This window comes from Lepidothrix coronata, unplaced genomic scaffold (genome assembly GCF_001604755.1).
Source record: "Lepidothrix coronata isolate B3197 unplaced genomic scaffold, Lepidothrix_coronata-1.0 Scaffold345, whole genome shotgun sequence".
Lineage (NCBI taxonomy): Eukaryota > Metazoa > Chordata > Aves > Passeriformes > Pipridae > Lepidothrix > Lepidothrix coronata.
This window is the reverse complement of record NW_016690525.1, coordinates 68,120-83,206: the sequence shown is the minus strand read 5'-3', so window position 1 is coordinate 83,206 and position 15,087 is coordinate 68,120. Positions and strand designations below refer to the sequence as shown.

At 53.1% G+C, this 15,087-nt stretch overlaps 1 protein-coding gene across 1 annotated transcript in view; it reads left to right on the top strand.

Annotated features, from left to right (window-relative positions):
• Positions 1-15,087, top strand: part of SCRIB (scribbled planar cell polarity protein) — a 96,661-nt gene that overhangs the window by 72,015 nt on the left and 9,559 nt on the right. Inside the window, exons 34-42 of the mRNA XM_017838544.1 lie at positions 374-415; positions 1,268-1,393; positions 3,116-3,223; positions 5,950-5,997; positions 6,492-6,657; positions 8,511-8,679; positions 10,056-10,145; positions 10,511-10,699; positions 14,449-14,566. Of these exons, the coding sequence (XP_017694033.1) occupies positions 374-415; positions 1,268-1,393; positions 3,116-3,223; positions 5,950-5,997; positions 6,492-6,657; positions 8,511-8,679; positions 10,056-10,145; positions 10,511-10,699; positions 14,449-14,566 (1,056 nt within the window). The remainder of the gene's footprint in view (positions 1-373; positions 416-1,267; positions 1,394-3,115; positions 3,224-5,949; positions 5,998-6,491; positions 6,658-8,510; positions 8,680-10,055; positions 10,146-10,510; positions 10,700-14,448; positions 14,567-15,087) is intronic.

The following is a 15,087-nucleotide window of genomic DNA, read 5'->3' as shown; positions in this document are numbered from 1 at the left end:
GGACCTGCGGTGGGATGGCTTTGCTCCGGCTTGGGGGCAAGTGCGGAGGGTGGGAATATGCCCAGGGAATGTGCCCATGGGCCAGGACCAGGAGATGTGCCTGTGGGCCAGGATCAGGGGCTGTGACCAAGGGCCAGGACCTGCCTAGAGCTGGGGTCAGAACCTGGAGATGTGCAGAGAGCTGAGGGCATCCTTGCATAGCAGAGGAGCTGCTCTGGCAGGTGAGCTCTGGCCTGTCCCCACTCAAAGAAGCAGGAATGGCAGGGCTTCTGTAGCATCTGGGAGTTCCCCAGACAGGGCAGGCAGTGGGGCAGAGGTAAACTAAAGGTTTTCAAGGTGGACTCCAGATTTACACCTGTATTTCTGTTTGCAGGCTTCCATTAACTTCATTACGTCGCAGGATGACAGTAAATCAGTGAGTACAACTGTCCTGAGACCTGACTGTGGTGTCCCTGCGCATCCCCCAGCACGTGGAGCTTGTCTCTTCCTCCTGTGGGTGCTCACTCCCACCCAGCCTTGCAGCTCCACTGTTGGCTCCTATTCTATTTCCTCCAGTCCTCCACTGTGCCTCAAGTTTGTACAAATGCACCAAGTCTTAATTATGATCCATTTGAAAACCCAACACAACTGTTTTTGCAGCTTATATTCCCGTTTCCCCTCGCAGCTTCCACTCCTGGCGTTTTTGCTGCCCTACCCAACTCCTGCTGTCACTCTCTTTAGTGTCAGGTGCTCTGTTCACTTCCACACAGCATCCAGCAGCGATGATGATGCCTAGGTCAAGTCTTAGACTCTTGCCTCTGCTCCTATAACTGCATTTCTAGTCAGAGCCCTGGTTGGGTCTGGTTCACTTCCATCTACAGCTTCTGCCAGTTCCCAATTCCTGGCTGATGTTTCCCTACTTCCACCCCCAGCGCTCACATTCTCTGAATTTCATCACACTCATGCCATATCCCGCTGACCCTTGTAGCTGCTTCTTGTGTGGCAGATGCTCCCTTGTGGCCTTCTCCATAACCCACTGGTCCTGAGTGACCCTGACTTGGCTGAATCTCTTTTGGTGTTGGCCCCAGGAGCTCTCCTGCTGGTCTGGGTCCGGTAGCTGGAGCGGGCAGCACAGCTGAGGAATGGAGCTGGGGTGCATGGATTTGCATGGGTTTGTTTATTCACCCGCATGGCAGACACCTCGCTGCCCTAACTGCTCATTTCTCTTCTCTCTTTCTCCCTCCCCCTCCTCTTCCTCTGCCTTTCCCTGGGGCACTGACACGAGCAGACCAAGCCCGGCGTCATTCAGCCTCTGTCCCGCGTGCGACAAAGCGCCGCCTCACACACTGCGGAGGAGGGGGACAGCCCCAACCCCTTCCAGCAGCCCGAGCCATGCTTCAGGATCCACAACTCTGTAAGTGGCCTGGGGTTTCTCCCTGAAAGCCATTTCCCTGCCCTGGGTGCCATGGTGCCACACATTGTGGCTGGACACCCTCCCAGCAGTGATGGTGTGGTTTGATGACCACGTGCCTGAGCTGAGGCTGGTGGTGTCCATGCACCAGTCTGGGTACCCCGGGGAGGAGCCCTCACTCCTCACAGGCAGGGCAAGGTCAGTGCATCCCACTCATTTCTCTGGGCCTCCCCAGCTGCTCCGTGTCTCCCCGTCCCAGGAGTCGGCAATGCTGAAGCTGTTGTGGCCAAAATCCGCAGAGCAGGTACAGGTTTAGAGCCATATTTGTGAGGTGTTAAGTTCTGTGGAGACATAAATCCTACAGAACCTTTGTCAATGTCTGGCACCTTGGAGCAAGAGCCAATACCATCCTGCTGATGGATTTTACAATTTACAGAATTATTATTTTTGAAAAGTTCATATTCCCAGGACTATTTGTTGATGGGAGAGAAAGATTCAGGTGTTTTGGTCTTTGTCATGCCAGAAGAAGTGGAAGGAATAGTGGAAGGTGTCCCTGCCCACAGCAGGGGGCTGGGACTGGATGTGCTTTAAGTCCCTTCCCACCCAAACCATCCTGGGATTCCATGGATCCAGCCCTTCCCTCTCTACTGGAGCTTGTATGACATGATACCAAACCAGAGGTGTGCTTTGCAGACAAAGAGCTGTACAGAACCCATGGAATTGGCCATGGTTCACATTTTACAGTCTGTTCTGATCTCACTGTGCTGTCCTTCAGCCTGTGCAGAAGGAACATGATCAAACAACATATTTTAGCCTCAGCCCAGAACAAAGAAAAAGTACAAAGGCCTGGAACTGGATTAGTGCATCTAGAGGGTTGGAGTGATGAATAGCAAAGGAGTATTTGTTTTCCAGCAGAAGGAAGGTTGGGGTGTCATTGTCCCCCATCCCATTAATTTCTGTGATGCTTTGAGCAGGTCACCCCAACTGTGCTTCCCCCCAGACATGGCAGGAGGAGTCATGGGGAAGGTGGGTGAGGAAAGGACCAGCAAAGGCAGTGACAAGCAGTAGGAAGGTCCCTCAGACTTTGTCAGATGTTTCTGAGTAAGTGGAATCCTGCAAAGGAAATATTTGAGATGAAAGGCAGATCTCCTCACAGATTACAGATACTTGAATCAGATCATGGAACCACAGGGTGGTTTGGGTTGGATGGGACCTTAAAGACCATCTTGTTCCACTCCCTGCCATGGGCAGGGACACCTTCCACTAGAAGGAATCTTGTTCAACTCTTAGTAGAAGTCAGAATCAACCATGTAACTGTTCCAGCCCCCAAACCCCTGATTCAGGTAGGCACATGCTGGTTGAATTGGGTGGAAGTCCTCAAGGACTGTGACAGCAATGTGGCCCTTGGCCAGGAGATCCATCACAACATTCCTGTCAGGTCAATGAGGATCTGTGCCATGACAAGTACCATTCCTCCACCATCCAGGAAATAAAACAGGGCTGTGACCCACATGCTGCTATGTGTAGTGTATGTGCAGTACTTTGCTCCTTGTGTTCCTGCCCAAGGCTCAGGAGCAGCCTTGGCAAGGCTTACATGTTCCCTCACACATTCCTTTCCCTATCCCACTCGTCGGGCTCTGCAGGCCGAGAGCTGGGCTGTGTTTCCCCCGTGTGGGTTTTGTCACACCACCTGTGCTCACCTTTACCTCCTGTCTGTCCCCGTAGCAAAAGCCACCGTCGCCACCCTCCCCTGACGAGGTCCCCATCAATGTCAAGCAGGCCTACAAGACCTTCGCAGCAGTGCCCCTGTCCCACCCGCTGCTCGGGACACAGGTAACTCGTGCTGCTGGGGGGCTGCTCCAGCACAGGGCTGAGCAGAGCAGGTGTGAGAAGGGAAGGAGGTGGTGATTTGTTCCCTCCAAAGAAAGCTGCCGTGGAGAAGGGGGATGTTGAGGTCCTGTGGAAGTTGGCATCTGTTCATGATGCAGATGGTCACCCTGCAGAGTGTATCTGTGTCTGTGAGTGTATCAGGTCCTGGAATCGCACGGCACCGTTGTTCTCCTTGGACATTGGGATGCTGATGTACAACCAAGCTGTTCTCATACAAAGGAACTCTGAAATTCCAGAGTCCAGGGCCAGGCTAAACCTGTGCTGAGCCATTTTTGAGTGGATTTTGATTTTGAGCTTCACTGGAACTATTTTTTCTCCCCTCCATGTAGCAGAATCATGGAACTGTTCAGGTTAGATGAGGCCTTGGACGTCATTGCCTTGGTCTCCCATGCAAAACAGCACAACCTTGGAAGTTAGAATCATTGAATAATGGAATGTCCTGAGTTGGAAGAGACCCATAAGGGTCATCAAGTCCAGCTCCTGGCTCTGCACAGGACACCCCCAAGAATCCCACCATGTGCCTGAGAGCATTGTCCAAATGCATCCAAAGTTGTAAGAGGTTGCTCAGGCCCATCCCCTTGAGTTCTGAATTCCCAGAATCAGAGATTCTGAGGACACTGTGGGCACTCTGCTGTGAAGAGTTTTTTTTTCTGTTTTATTGAATTTTTTTTACCACAGATTATGTCTTCTGCTTATCCCTTGCTGGACATCTCTGAGGAGCCTGACCTTGGCTCTGTAACTCCTCTAGAGATGCAGGAATTAGATCCCCCTCCCCTGAGCCTCCTCTTCCAGGCTGAACAAGCACAGCCTGTTCTCAAATGTCACCTCCTGCAACCCCTGTGCCATTTTGCTGGCATCCCCTTGATGTTGTGTGGTTTGTTGGTGTCCTCCACATCCCAGGGAGCCCCAGTCTGGGCTCGCTGCCCTCGAGGTGCCCTGAGCCTGCTGCCTCCCCTCCCATGCCATCCTCCCTGCCCATCCTTCCTGAGGAGCCTGTGTCCATGCATGCCAGCTCCAGCTGGGTGAGAGCTCTGGAGCTGTCTGACATGGACAGTCGTTTACTAAGGGAGCAGAACCCTGTGGCAGAACCCCTTTGGCACTTCGGGGCCCTCTGCTCTCGGGATCACCTCACTGCTTCCCTTTTCCCTGTTCCTGTCTTCTTCTTGCTGGCACATTCTTGCTGCAAATGAGATCCTGTTTCACAGATGGCTTTCTGCTGGGGTGTTGCTTCTTCATTTCCTTTCCTTCCTCTTCTTTCCCTTTCTCTCCTTTCCCTTTCTTTCCTTTTCCATGTTCATGCTGGAAGCTGTGGCTGTCCTGCAATGACTTGTGACAGCCACTTTGTGCCCTCCCGTGTCCCTTGTCCTCACCTGCCCTCACCTTGATCTGGTTTGGTACATCAAGAGGGGTCACAGTCTGTCTCTGCTGTTTGTAGGCTTGATTTTTGTCCATTTTAGCTTTATTGACTGATTTCCTCAGAGTTAATGACTGTCAGATAACCTCAGGGAAGATGTAGCAAAGCAGGATGAACAGGAGGTGGACCTGGTCTCTGTTGGCATCTGCCATCCCCCAGGTGACCCAAGCTCATGGTCAGGTGTGCCTTGTGCACAGAAGTGTTTCCAGCATCACCATCTCCAGCTGATGCATCACGGGTTGAGGAACAACTTCTGCTCCTGCGGGAGATCACCTGGCAGTTTGCATTATTGAGGGAAATTCTTTTCGTCCCCTTAAATTATTTTTGTTTAATTACATTTGTCCATTGAACTTGGATACACTGATAACTCCACTGCTCAACTTATCTCTGCCTGCTTCTGGATTTTTAGGAATATATCAGCTATTGTTTTAGGCATGAACTTCCACCCAATTAAAAGTCCATTAAATATCCGTGCTTGTCAGATGGGCATTGTCACAAGTCATTCCACTCAGAGTTATTGCGCAGGGATTGTCCTGGTCCTGCAGGTTTGTGTTGAGCTCTTGGCTTTGCTTCTGTGGTAGCAGCAATAATTCCTGTTTTCAGACATTTGCTCCTTTGCTAGAAGCTTTTTTTTGGTCTTTTTCAGCTCCTTCCCTTCTCTATTATTGTACTCCATATTATACAAAATTAAAACTTCCTGTTAGTTTTTGGAGTGTGTTTGGATAAAGCCAAAGGTCATCTCCTTTCTCTCTTATTGTGGGTCCTTTCAATTTGTCTAATTAAAAAGCTTACATCTTTTCCATAACTTGTTGGCAGTTCTCACTTTACCCCTATGGATTCCTCAGTCACAGATGGTGATTCTCTGGACCCTCTGTAGTTTTACTCATCCAATATTCTGTTCTTTATCCTGGTAAAAGTGGTAAGTTTTGGGTGGTTTTATCTTTGATGTAAGGAAGATGTAAGTGAGCCCCATCCAGCTCCTGTGAACTCTCTCCAGCTCCAGCTCAGCCCCTGCTCCTGTTCTCCACCTGTTTCATGTTTTTCAGTTTCTGCTCCTTCAGAAGTTGTCACACCTGGTTCTGTTTAACCCTCAATTTAATGTAAATCCTCATTCCTGACTATCGCTGAGCCTGACTTGTTAATTCTGTGCGAATTGCGGGACTGTTTTGGGAGCCTCCGTCAGCTCACGTGGCTGGAAGATGGGGGTGGGTGGAAACTTTCCTTTTAAAATGTGCCTGTTTCTCTCTGTCCTTAGGAATTGTCTGGTCAGAGCAGCACAGAGAACACCAAAATGGCCTCGGAGGTGAGTTTTGGGGCTAGGGCTGGAAAGAGGGTGGGAGTCAGGAGGACGTGGGGGCTGTGATGAGGAGATGGGCTCACAGCATGGGGGGGCTGGGGAGGAGGAGAAGGGTGTGGAGCAGGAGGCAGAGTAAGGGTTGGGGTGACATGGGGAGGGTGGTGTGGCTGGGGGCCACGGGCAATGGGGTGGCTGGGGGGCCTGTGGGCAGTGGTGTGGCTGGGGGCCCGTGGGCAGTGGTGTGGCTGGGGGCCCATGGACTGTGGTGGTGTGGCTGGGGGCCCATGGGCTGTGGTGGTGTGGCTGGGGGCCCGTGGGCAGTGATGGTGTGGCTGGGGGCCCGTGGGCTGTGGTGTGGCTGGGGGCCCGTGGGCAGTGGTGTGGCTGGGGGCCCGTGGGCTGTGGTGTGGCTGGGGGCCCATGGGCTGTGGTGGTGTGGTGGGGGGCCCATGGGCTGTGGTGTGGTGGGGGGCCAATGGACTGTGGTGTGGCTCTTGCAGGAGGCCATGCACAGGCCCGGGGGACAGCACAGCCCCGAGCAAAGGTCCTTCCGTGAGAGGCAGAAGTATTTTGAGATTGAAGTGAAGCAGCAGCACCTGGACAAGCCTCCCAAGCGTGTGTCCTTGGTGGGGGAGGATGACCTGAAGAAAATGAAGGAGGAAGAAGGTATGTTGGAATCTGTGCATGGAAATTTGGCCTGTTGAGTGATTCCTTTCCCATGGAAATGCAGCACTTCCAGAAGAGAAGCCCATGGGTGGTTATTAAAAGGCCTGGGAATAATTTGGAGTAAGTGAATGTTGAGGAGTTCTGTGGATGCTAAACTGAGACTGTGTGGGCTACTGGAAGTGCTCTAGTGTCAGGGTGTCCTGTATCACAAAATCCCAGGATGGTTCCTTAAAGCCCACCCATTCCCACCCCCTGCCATGGACAGGGACACCTTCCACTATCCCCAAGTTTGCTCCAAGCCCCATCCAGCCTGGCCTCGAACACTTCCAGGGATGGGGCAGCCACAGTTTCTCTGGGCAACCTGTGCCAGGGCCTCACCATCCTCACAGGGAAGAATTCCTTCCCAGTATCCCATCTAACCCTGCCCTCTGTCTGTGGGAAGCCATTGCCCTTTTCCCTGTCACTCCAAGCCCTTGCCCCCAGTCCCTCTCCAGCTCTCCTGGAGCCCCTTTAGGCTCTGGAAGGGGCTCCCAGGTCTCCCTGGAGCCTTCTCTTCTCCAGGTGAACACCCCCAGCTCTCCCAGCCTGGCTCCAGAGCAGAGGGGCTCCAGCCCTCAGAGCATTTCCATGTCCCTCCTCTGGACTCACTCCAGCAGGTCCCTGTCTGCAGTTGGTAAACACTTCAGTAACATTTTTGAAGCCACTCCAGACAATAAGTCTGTGCCAGCTGCCCAGATGAGCAGCACCATGGCACTGTGGCAGCCTCACACAGGACTGGCAGCAGAGCTCTTGGAGCTCTCAGTGCTCACCATGCTGCTCTGGGTTTGCAGTAGGAGGTAAATTGCTGCTCTGGTTTTTTATGTCATTCCTCCTGCTTAAGAGTTGTTTTAGGAGGTGATGAGGAACAGTGTGAAGTGGAAAGAAGGGCTTTTACTGAATTCTCCAGCCACTCCTCTTGAAATTATACCTGGGCCTAGCAGTGCTCTGTCCCAGGTGCGGAACCTGGCATTTGCCCTTGTTAAATTTCATGCCATTAATGGTTGCTCAATGCTCCAACCTGTCTGGATCCCTCTGCAAGGCCTCATAGCCCTTGAGGACACCTCTCAGTTTGGCATAATCAGCAAAGTGTTACTGGTGCATTCTGCTCCTGCAGCCAGATAGAAGTATTAATAAAAATCTTGCCCAGAACTGGCCCCGAGGCTAAGCCCTGAGGAACACCTCTGGGGACTGGTCACCTGCAGGACATCTGCCCTCTGCTCTCTGCCTCCTTCTGTCCCTGACCCTCTCATGACCCATATGTTCCCAGGGCCACTGCTATGTGCAGGGCCCATCACCAGGACCCCAGGCCTTGGTCCCTTCAGGAGGCCAGTGGGAAGATGCAGATTCCCATGACTGTTTTCTCGGAGGAAGGGGCAGAAGAGTCTGTACCCAACTTTCAGTTTGAGGATGGGAACATTGGACATGAGAAGCTGCTGGAAATCTGCCCACAGAGTGTCCAAGAATGGAAGTTTGGTGGATAAGGAAGGAAGGACTGAGGGAATACTGTAGAGTTTGTTCCATCTGAAGCATTGGTGGAATGGTGGAGGAACAAAGGTGTCCATTGAGAGGGAATGGACTGAAACCAGCACAGACTTGGAGCGATGGGGAGCTTAAGGACCTGCCCAGAGGTCCCATTGTTGGGGGTTCAGTGTAAGGCCCTGCCCAGAGGTCCCATTGCTGAAGGGTTCAGTGTAAGGCCCTGCCCAGAGGTCCCATTATTGGGGAGTTCAGTGTAAGGCCCTGCCCAGAGGTCCCACCCCTGGGGGTTCAGCGAGTGCTCTGTGGTGTGAGCTGTCTCCTGTCTCCCTTGGCAGCCCGCAAGCTGCAGCAGCAGCGAGCCCTTCTGTTGGAGGAGGAGGCCGAGGAGGAGGAGGAGGAGGTGAGGCAGGTGCCCGAGGCCGTGCAGTCCAGCATCATCATCGAGGGTGTCGAGTACAAGGTCGAGAGGCTGAATGGAAGGAGCATCCAGGCTCCAGCAGCTCGGTAAGACAGGACTACAGGTAGCCCTGTACCACCTACACGTGTCAGAGGCGTCCCAGGAATTCTCAAGGAAGAGAGTGGGCCGGATTTCTTCTTCAGCACAGAAAGGGACAACTTCCCAGCTCTGTCTTTTCAGGGAACAGCTCCTTCAGCAATGCCAGAGGGTGTGTAGAGAGGTTGATTTTTAGAGACAGATGATTCAAGATAAGCTGAATGCTGAACCAAGTTGGGGGTTTTTTAGGCTTTTGTTTCCCAGTTCTCTGGGGCTTGGCCTCCACATTGTCTTGAAGGTATTTTTCTAATTCTTGGGCACAGAACTGAGGAATGAGAAAAGGGTTCTCAAAGGCTCCAGATAAAATAAGGCTGCACTAGAGTGAAGCTGAAGCCGTCCTTATCTCTCTTTGGAGTCTTTGGAACAGACATTCTCCTCTCCACAAACACTTCCCAGTCACAGTGGCTGAACACATTGACCCTGGTACGTGGAATCTCATTTCTCCCTGTTGTTTCTGCCCAGTCTCAGTTCAGGAACTTCTCACACGATGATGTCATGAGACTTCCCCCTCCTGTGCTGAGGCATGTGCTGCTCCTTGGTTTTTCGGGAAGTCCCACTTACCCCCCCGTTTTCATATTGAAACGTAGGAGGCTGAAGTACAGGAAGGCTGGATCCATCGGATGATTTTCAGTTGCTTATTATTTACACTTGAATATGGGGGAGACAGTGGAAGAGGCTGAATTTGTGTTTCTTGAAATAATTTTTCTCATGCTAGAACAGAAACTGAAATTTAACCAAAATAAACTTGAGCAGTAAAAATCAGGGCTGAGTGTCACGATAAACTGAACGCCCCCAGCTCTACCAGCCTGGCTCCAGAGCAGAGGGGTTCCAGCTCTCAGAGCAGCTCTGTGGCCCATCTCGTGGAAGAATTTAAAATATATCAAATCTGTCTGTTAATGAAGGTATAGAATCAGGATCAGGTGACCAGTGCTTCCAAGGTGAATCTCTCTTGGACTCCTCTGTTTGGAATACCTTTGTGCCACATCTTACAAAGCCAAGTGTGAAGTCCAAGCTCCCGGGACTTAAGGGAGAGATCCAGAGGAAAAGAAAGCCCAACAAATATTTTTATTAAAAAAACTGAGGCAGAAATTCTGTGTGTGTCTGGCTGACCTCCAGCTGCAGGAAATGAGCTCTGATGTTAGTGTGGACATTTAGTAGGAGATCCCCATGGGAATGCTCACAGCAATGGTGGAGGAGCTGCTGAGCAAAGCCATGGAGGGCTGTGACTTCACCCTGAACCATTTGTTGCTTTCTGGGGGTGGACCTGTCCCACCCTCTCTAGGTGTGCAGCCTGTGGTGCTGCAGCTCACAGGGTTGTTTTCTCCAGGCCCTCGGAGCTCAGTGAGAACAGCAGCTTGCAGAGGAATTCTCTGGAAGAGGGGATCAAGCCTGAGCAGAGAACCAACTCCATGTCAGGGTGAGTGGGGCTGCTGGGGCAGGGACTGGATAGTTCTGCTTTTTAGCAGCCAGAGGCTGCAAAGGAAGGATTTGGTGGAGAGAGGGAAACTGATTGGGACCAACTTCATAGAATCCCAGGATGGGTTGGGTTGGAGAGACCTTCAAGACCACCTGGTTCCTACCCCATGTGGGGATTGCCAAGGGCAGTTGGTCCAAGCCCCATCTAACCTGAAACTCCTTATGAGAAACTCCCGTGTGTCCTGTGTCCTCCCAGGGTGATACCCGTGGATGTGGCACCGAAGAGGTGATTGGGGTGTCACTCGCAGGCAGGTGAGCTGTGTGGACTCCGCCACCCTCCCTCTCACCCCTCCTCTCCCTGCCCAGGCTGAGCCCGTCGTTCCCAGGGGATCCCGGCGCTCCGGTGCGGACGGCCAAGGCCGAGCGGCGGCACCAGGAGCGGCTGCGGATGCAGAGCCCGGAGCTGCTGAGCGGGCAGGAGAAGGAGAAGGAGCTGTCTCCAGCGGAGCGCCGGGCACTGGAGGCTGAGAAACGGGCTATGTGGAGGGCAGCACGGTGAGCCAGAGCCTCCACTGCCTCTGCGCCGGGCTGAGCACAGAGCGGGAGCTGCTGCGTGTCTGGGGCTTACGGGGAACAAAACTAGGGAATAGAGGACCCTTCCCTACACCCTCCCAGGTGTTGAGGGAGGTTATGAAGGATCGGTTGAAGCCATGCAAAGCACCCGCTGAGCTGAGCTGAGCTTGTCTGCTTCCAGGGGGCTCCCAGATTCCCAGAGTGCTTGCACGTTCGTGGACACAGGGGAGTTCATGACAAACATGAACACACCTGTGAACGATGGTGGGCGTGTTCCTTCCCTCAGCACACAATTCCCACCTCCCGTGTCACCCGTGTGCAGTCGTGTTATTGAAGCTGCAAGGTCACATATTCAGAATGAAAAATGGGATTCCACATATCCAGTGGTGCTGGGCTGGAAAACTTGCTGCAGCCAAAATATTGGTAGGATGAGGCCATTTTTACCCCCACAAGCTATTCCATCAACATGAAAGAGTGATTAAAAATTCTTCTGGAAGAAAGAGAACTTCCTAGCTCAGAACCTAAGACTTGAAGCTAGTCCAGGCATTTACTATGTCATAGAATTCCTTCCAAAGATTAGTCAGGCTGCTCCCATAACTAACAATAGTTTTCTTCCCCTGATGTTCCTGTAGGAGACATTCAAAGGACAGTCTGAACTGTCTTTTGGGGTTGGATGAGGCTTGAAGAGGAACAGGGCTGCTAGATAAGATACTGGAAGGATAACCATGAGTTGTGATTCCACTTAGCAATTCCAGTGTTTGTGCTTAGACATGGATGATCACAGGGCTGTTGCTGCTGGGGAGGCTCCAGGAATGGAGAAGTGCCAAGTGAATCCTCAGTCAGAGCTGGACTGCTCTTCCAGGGCTTTGAGGGTACAAGCTTCTCTGTGCAAATTTTCTTTGAGATCAGTTTTCATAGAATTCCAAGATGGTTTAGGTGGGAAGTGACCTTCAAGACCACCCAGTCCCACCCCCTGCCACGGGCAGGGACACCTTCCACTACTCCAGGTTGCTCCAAGCCCCGTCCAACCTGGCCTGGAACACTTGCAGGGATGGGGCAGCCACAGCTTCTCTGGGCAACCTGTGGCAGGACCTCACCCCCTCACAGGGAACAATTTCTTCCCAATATCCCACCTAACCCTGCCCTCTGTCAGTGGGAAGCCCTTCCCCTTTGTCCTGTCACTCCAGGTCCTTGTCCTCCAGCTCTCTAGGAGCCTTTTAGGGACTGTCCTGCTCTGCCGTATCCTTCCTTATGAGGTTGCAGAGACCACCAAGTCCCTTGTGCTGCAGGTGCTCCAAGAGGGCTGGAATCACACATCTGTCTCCGGGAAGGCTGTGAGTGTGGAATGGTGCCAAAAGCAGCCATCAGTGTGATGCTGTGCGAGCACCACAGTGTCCCCAGGAGCAGACAACCTGCACAGAATTGTACTCAGTCTTTGGACCTAAGAAAACAGCTTCACTCTTGTATTTAAGCCAACAAATCAGAAACTGCCTGTCAAGCTTCTCCTGGAAATCCACATCCCTGTGCTTGGAGAGGGGTAGGGCCTGATTTGCCATCTCTTCCCAGGGAGACTTGCAGGAGTTTCACTCCCTCGTGCCTCCATTTCCCAGGCGCATTCCCCACACGAAGGGGCAGCTTTTGTGAGGTCTGTCAGCTCTGATTCTTGCCTAAGCATGAACATATCCAAGGAATGCTGTAATAGAAGCTTTTTTTTGAGATGGGTGTCAAAAGGAGAAACAGGACATTGCTTGCACAGACCTCTGGAAGCAGAGTCCCTGCAGGGACACTGCTCATGTCCCAGGTGTGCAGCTCTGATCTTGGGACTCTGCTCTTCCAGGAACTTGGTGTTGCCAGCAGATAAACCTGAAAAATGCTGGGAGGGGGCAGGATGGTTTTAGGACACGATTTGCTCCTGTAACATTACTGTCCATCTGACCGTGCTCTTGGGCCAGCTGGATTTGGCTGGAATTGCTCAGGGCGCAGAAGTTCCACGTGACACTGTAGGAGGGTTAGTGAGTGTGGAGCACCGAGGGTGCACCTGTGGGCAGGGGAGAGATCTCTCATCCCAAACCTTCAGTCTCTTCTCTTCTAAGCGTGTTTTGTCCATTGAAAAAAGAGGCTAGCAAAGGTGGAGCCTTCCAGAGGTGGGAATACCTGGTAAGGATGAGCTGCTTGAGCTGTGAGGTCCTACATTACTGGGTTTAAGTTCTGCAGACCAGGGCCTAAGCTCTGCTTTGCTTCTGATGCCAGGGTGCAGCTTTTTGTGCAGTTCTTGGAGAAGTGCCTGGCTGATGCCTTGGGCAGGAATCAGTCAGTCACCATAACGTGCTCCTTTTTGTAAGACAAGGAGGGACAGGTCTCGTAGGAGGATCCAGTAGTCTCATGGTGCCTCTTCCCTGGCTGTGGAGCAGGCGCAGCACCATGAGGGCAGGCAGGCTCAGGTCCTGTCTCCAGAGGCCCCTGTGCTGTGGGGGGGGGTTCTGCACAGCCCCGCACACGGGGCTCAGCCCCACTAACCCATGTTCTCTCCAACTGCCGCAGGGTTTGTTCCTCCTTTTCTAATCTCCTGTCTTCTGCTTCTTTCCAGTTCTCTGCTCTGTGCTGTCAATCATGACCCCATCAGTTTGCACCTTCTTGGGCTTTCCCTGTTCTCCCTGTGTCATCAGTGCTCTGCCAGGATGTGTGATGCCCCTCCTTTTCCCCCTGGCACCCCCGTGCTCTGTTGGGACACACCCAGAGACCCGTGTTACACACCTGTTGTGGGCACACACAGCCCCTGGCATAGAGTCATGGAATGGTTTGGTTTGGAAAGGACCTTAAAGCTGATCTGGTTCCACCCCTCTGCCATGGGCAGGGACACCTCCTACTAGCCCAGGTTGCTCCAAGCCCTGTCCAGACCTGGCCTTGGACACTTCCAGGGATGGGGCAGCCACAGCTTCTCTGGGCAACCTGTGCCAGGGCCTCCCCACCCTCACCGAGATTTTCTTCCCGATATCCCATCTAACCCTGCCCTCTTTCAGTGGGAATTCGTTCCCCCTTGTCCTGGCCCTCGAGCCATGGGAACAGTGAGGTCCAGAGGCACAGGTACAAGCTGAGGGGCAGGTGCCCAGCCAGGGCTATGAGCATTTTGGCAGTTTTCCTCCCACACACGCACTGGTTTAGGGACTCACCCCTCAGTGACACGTGTCCCAGGGCAAACACCATGTGTCACGTGCTTAGCCATATTGTTCCTCTTTTCTATGGTCCAACAAAGGTGCCTGGAACAGGTGAATCAGGTACCTGTGCAGGTGTACACTGAGAGACCATCCCGTGTGTGGCACACACCCTCCCCTGCCCACACCCCTCAGTCTGACACACTCACACACTCTGTGACTGCCTCACAGCCTTTCCCGGGGGTCTGAAGGTGTTCCCAGTCTCCTCCCAGCCCAGGGGGAGGGCAGCTCTGGATGTGGGGCCTCTGAGCCTGATGCTCCTAGGCACGCTGCCAGATTGCCCCTGGGGGTTCCTGCTGCCTTGACAGTGGCCAAGGTTGAGCAGGATCAGATCTGGAGCTCAGTTTAACCAAGGCTGCCCTTGTGTCAGACCCATATTTCCCCTCACCAGGGTATGTTCCTGTATCTGTTTCTTTCTTTCCCTGCGCTTGTCCGCTGCGATGTTCATCACCATCATCTCCTCTTCCTCCTCTTCCTTTTCCTCCTCCTCTTCCTTCTCCTCCTCCTCCTCCTCCTCAGATCCTCAGCTCTTGAAGACAGTATTAAACAGTACGAGCAGGATCTGGCCAGGAAGCTGTACCAGTCCCGGCAGTGGGCATCTGCTCCCGGGGCCAGGCCAGCTCAGATGTCTAGCCCAGTGCAGAGTCACGCCTCAAGAATCCCTGGGTCAGGAGGCCAATCCAGGTGTGCACAGCCCCCTCCCCACAGCTGCATGCTCCTGTCTGTGCCCCTGCGCCCCAGCTGGGGCTTCCTGGGGCAGAAGGACATGGGAGTGGTCCCTGGTGTCCATTGCCCAGAGAACGAGGGGGGATGTTGGGGCCGTCTGATGGGGAGAAGGGTGCAGATGTCTCTGAGAATCACAGACTGGTTTGGGTTGGAGGGACCTTAAAGATATCTTGGTCCACCCCCTGCTATGGGCTGGGACACCTTCTACCAGACCAGGTTGCTCAGGGTCCCATGCAGCCTGGCCTTTCATGATCTCCTGATGGCTGAGGAGGGTTAAGATGCAACACACTGAGCACAGAGGACAATAAAGCCCTGAGGACTGACCCTACCTGTGTGATCCCTGCAGTTCTGTCCCCAGCTCAGGTCACTGTCCCATCATGTGGCACCTCTGGGACTGCCTGCAGCTTCTCAGTGCCTTGATGCATAGCTTCA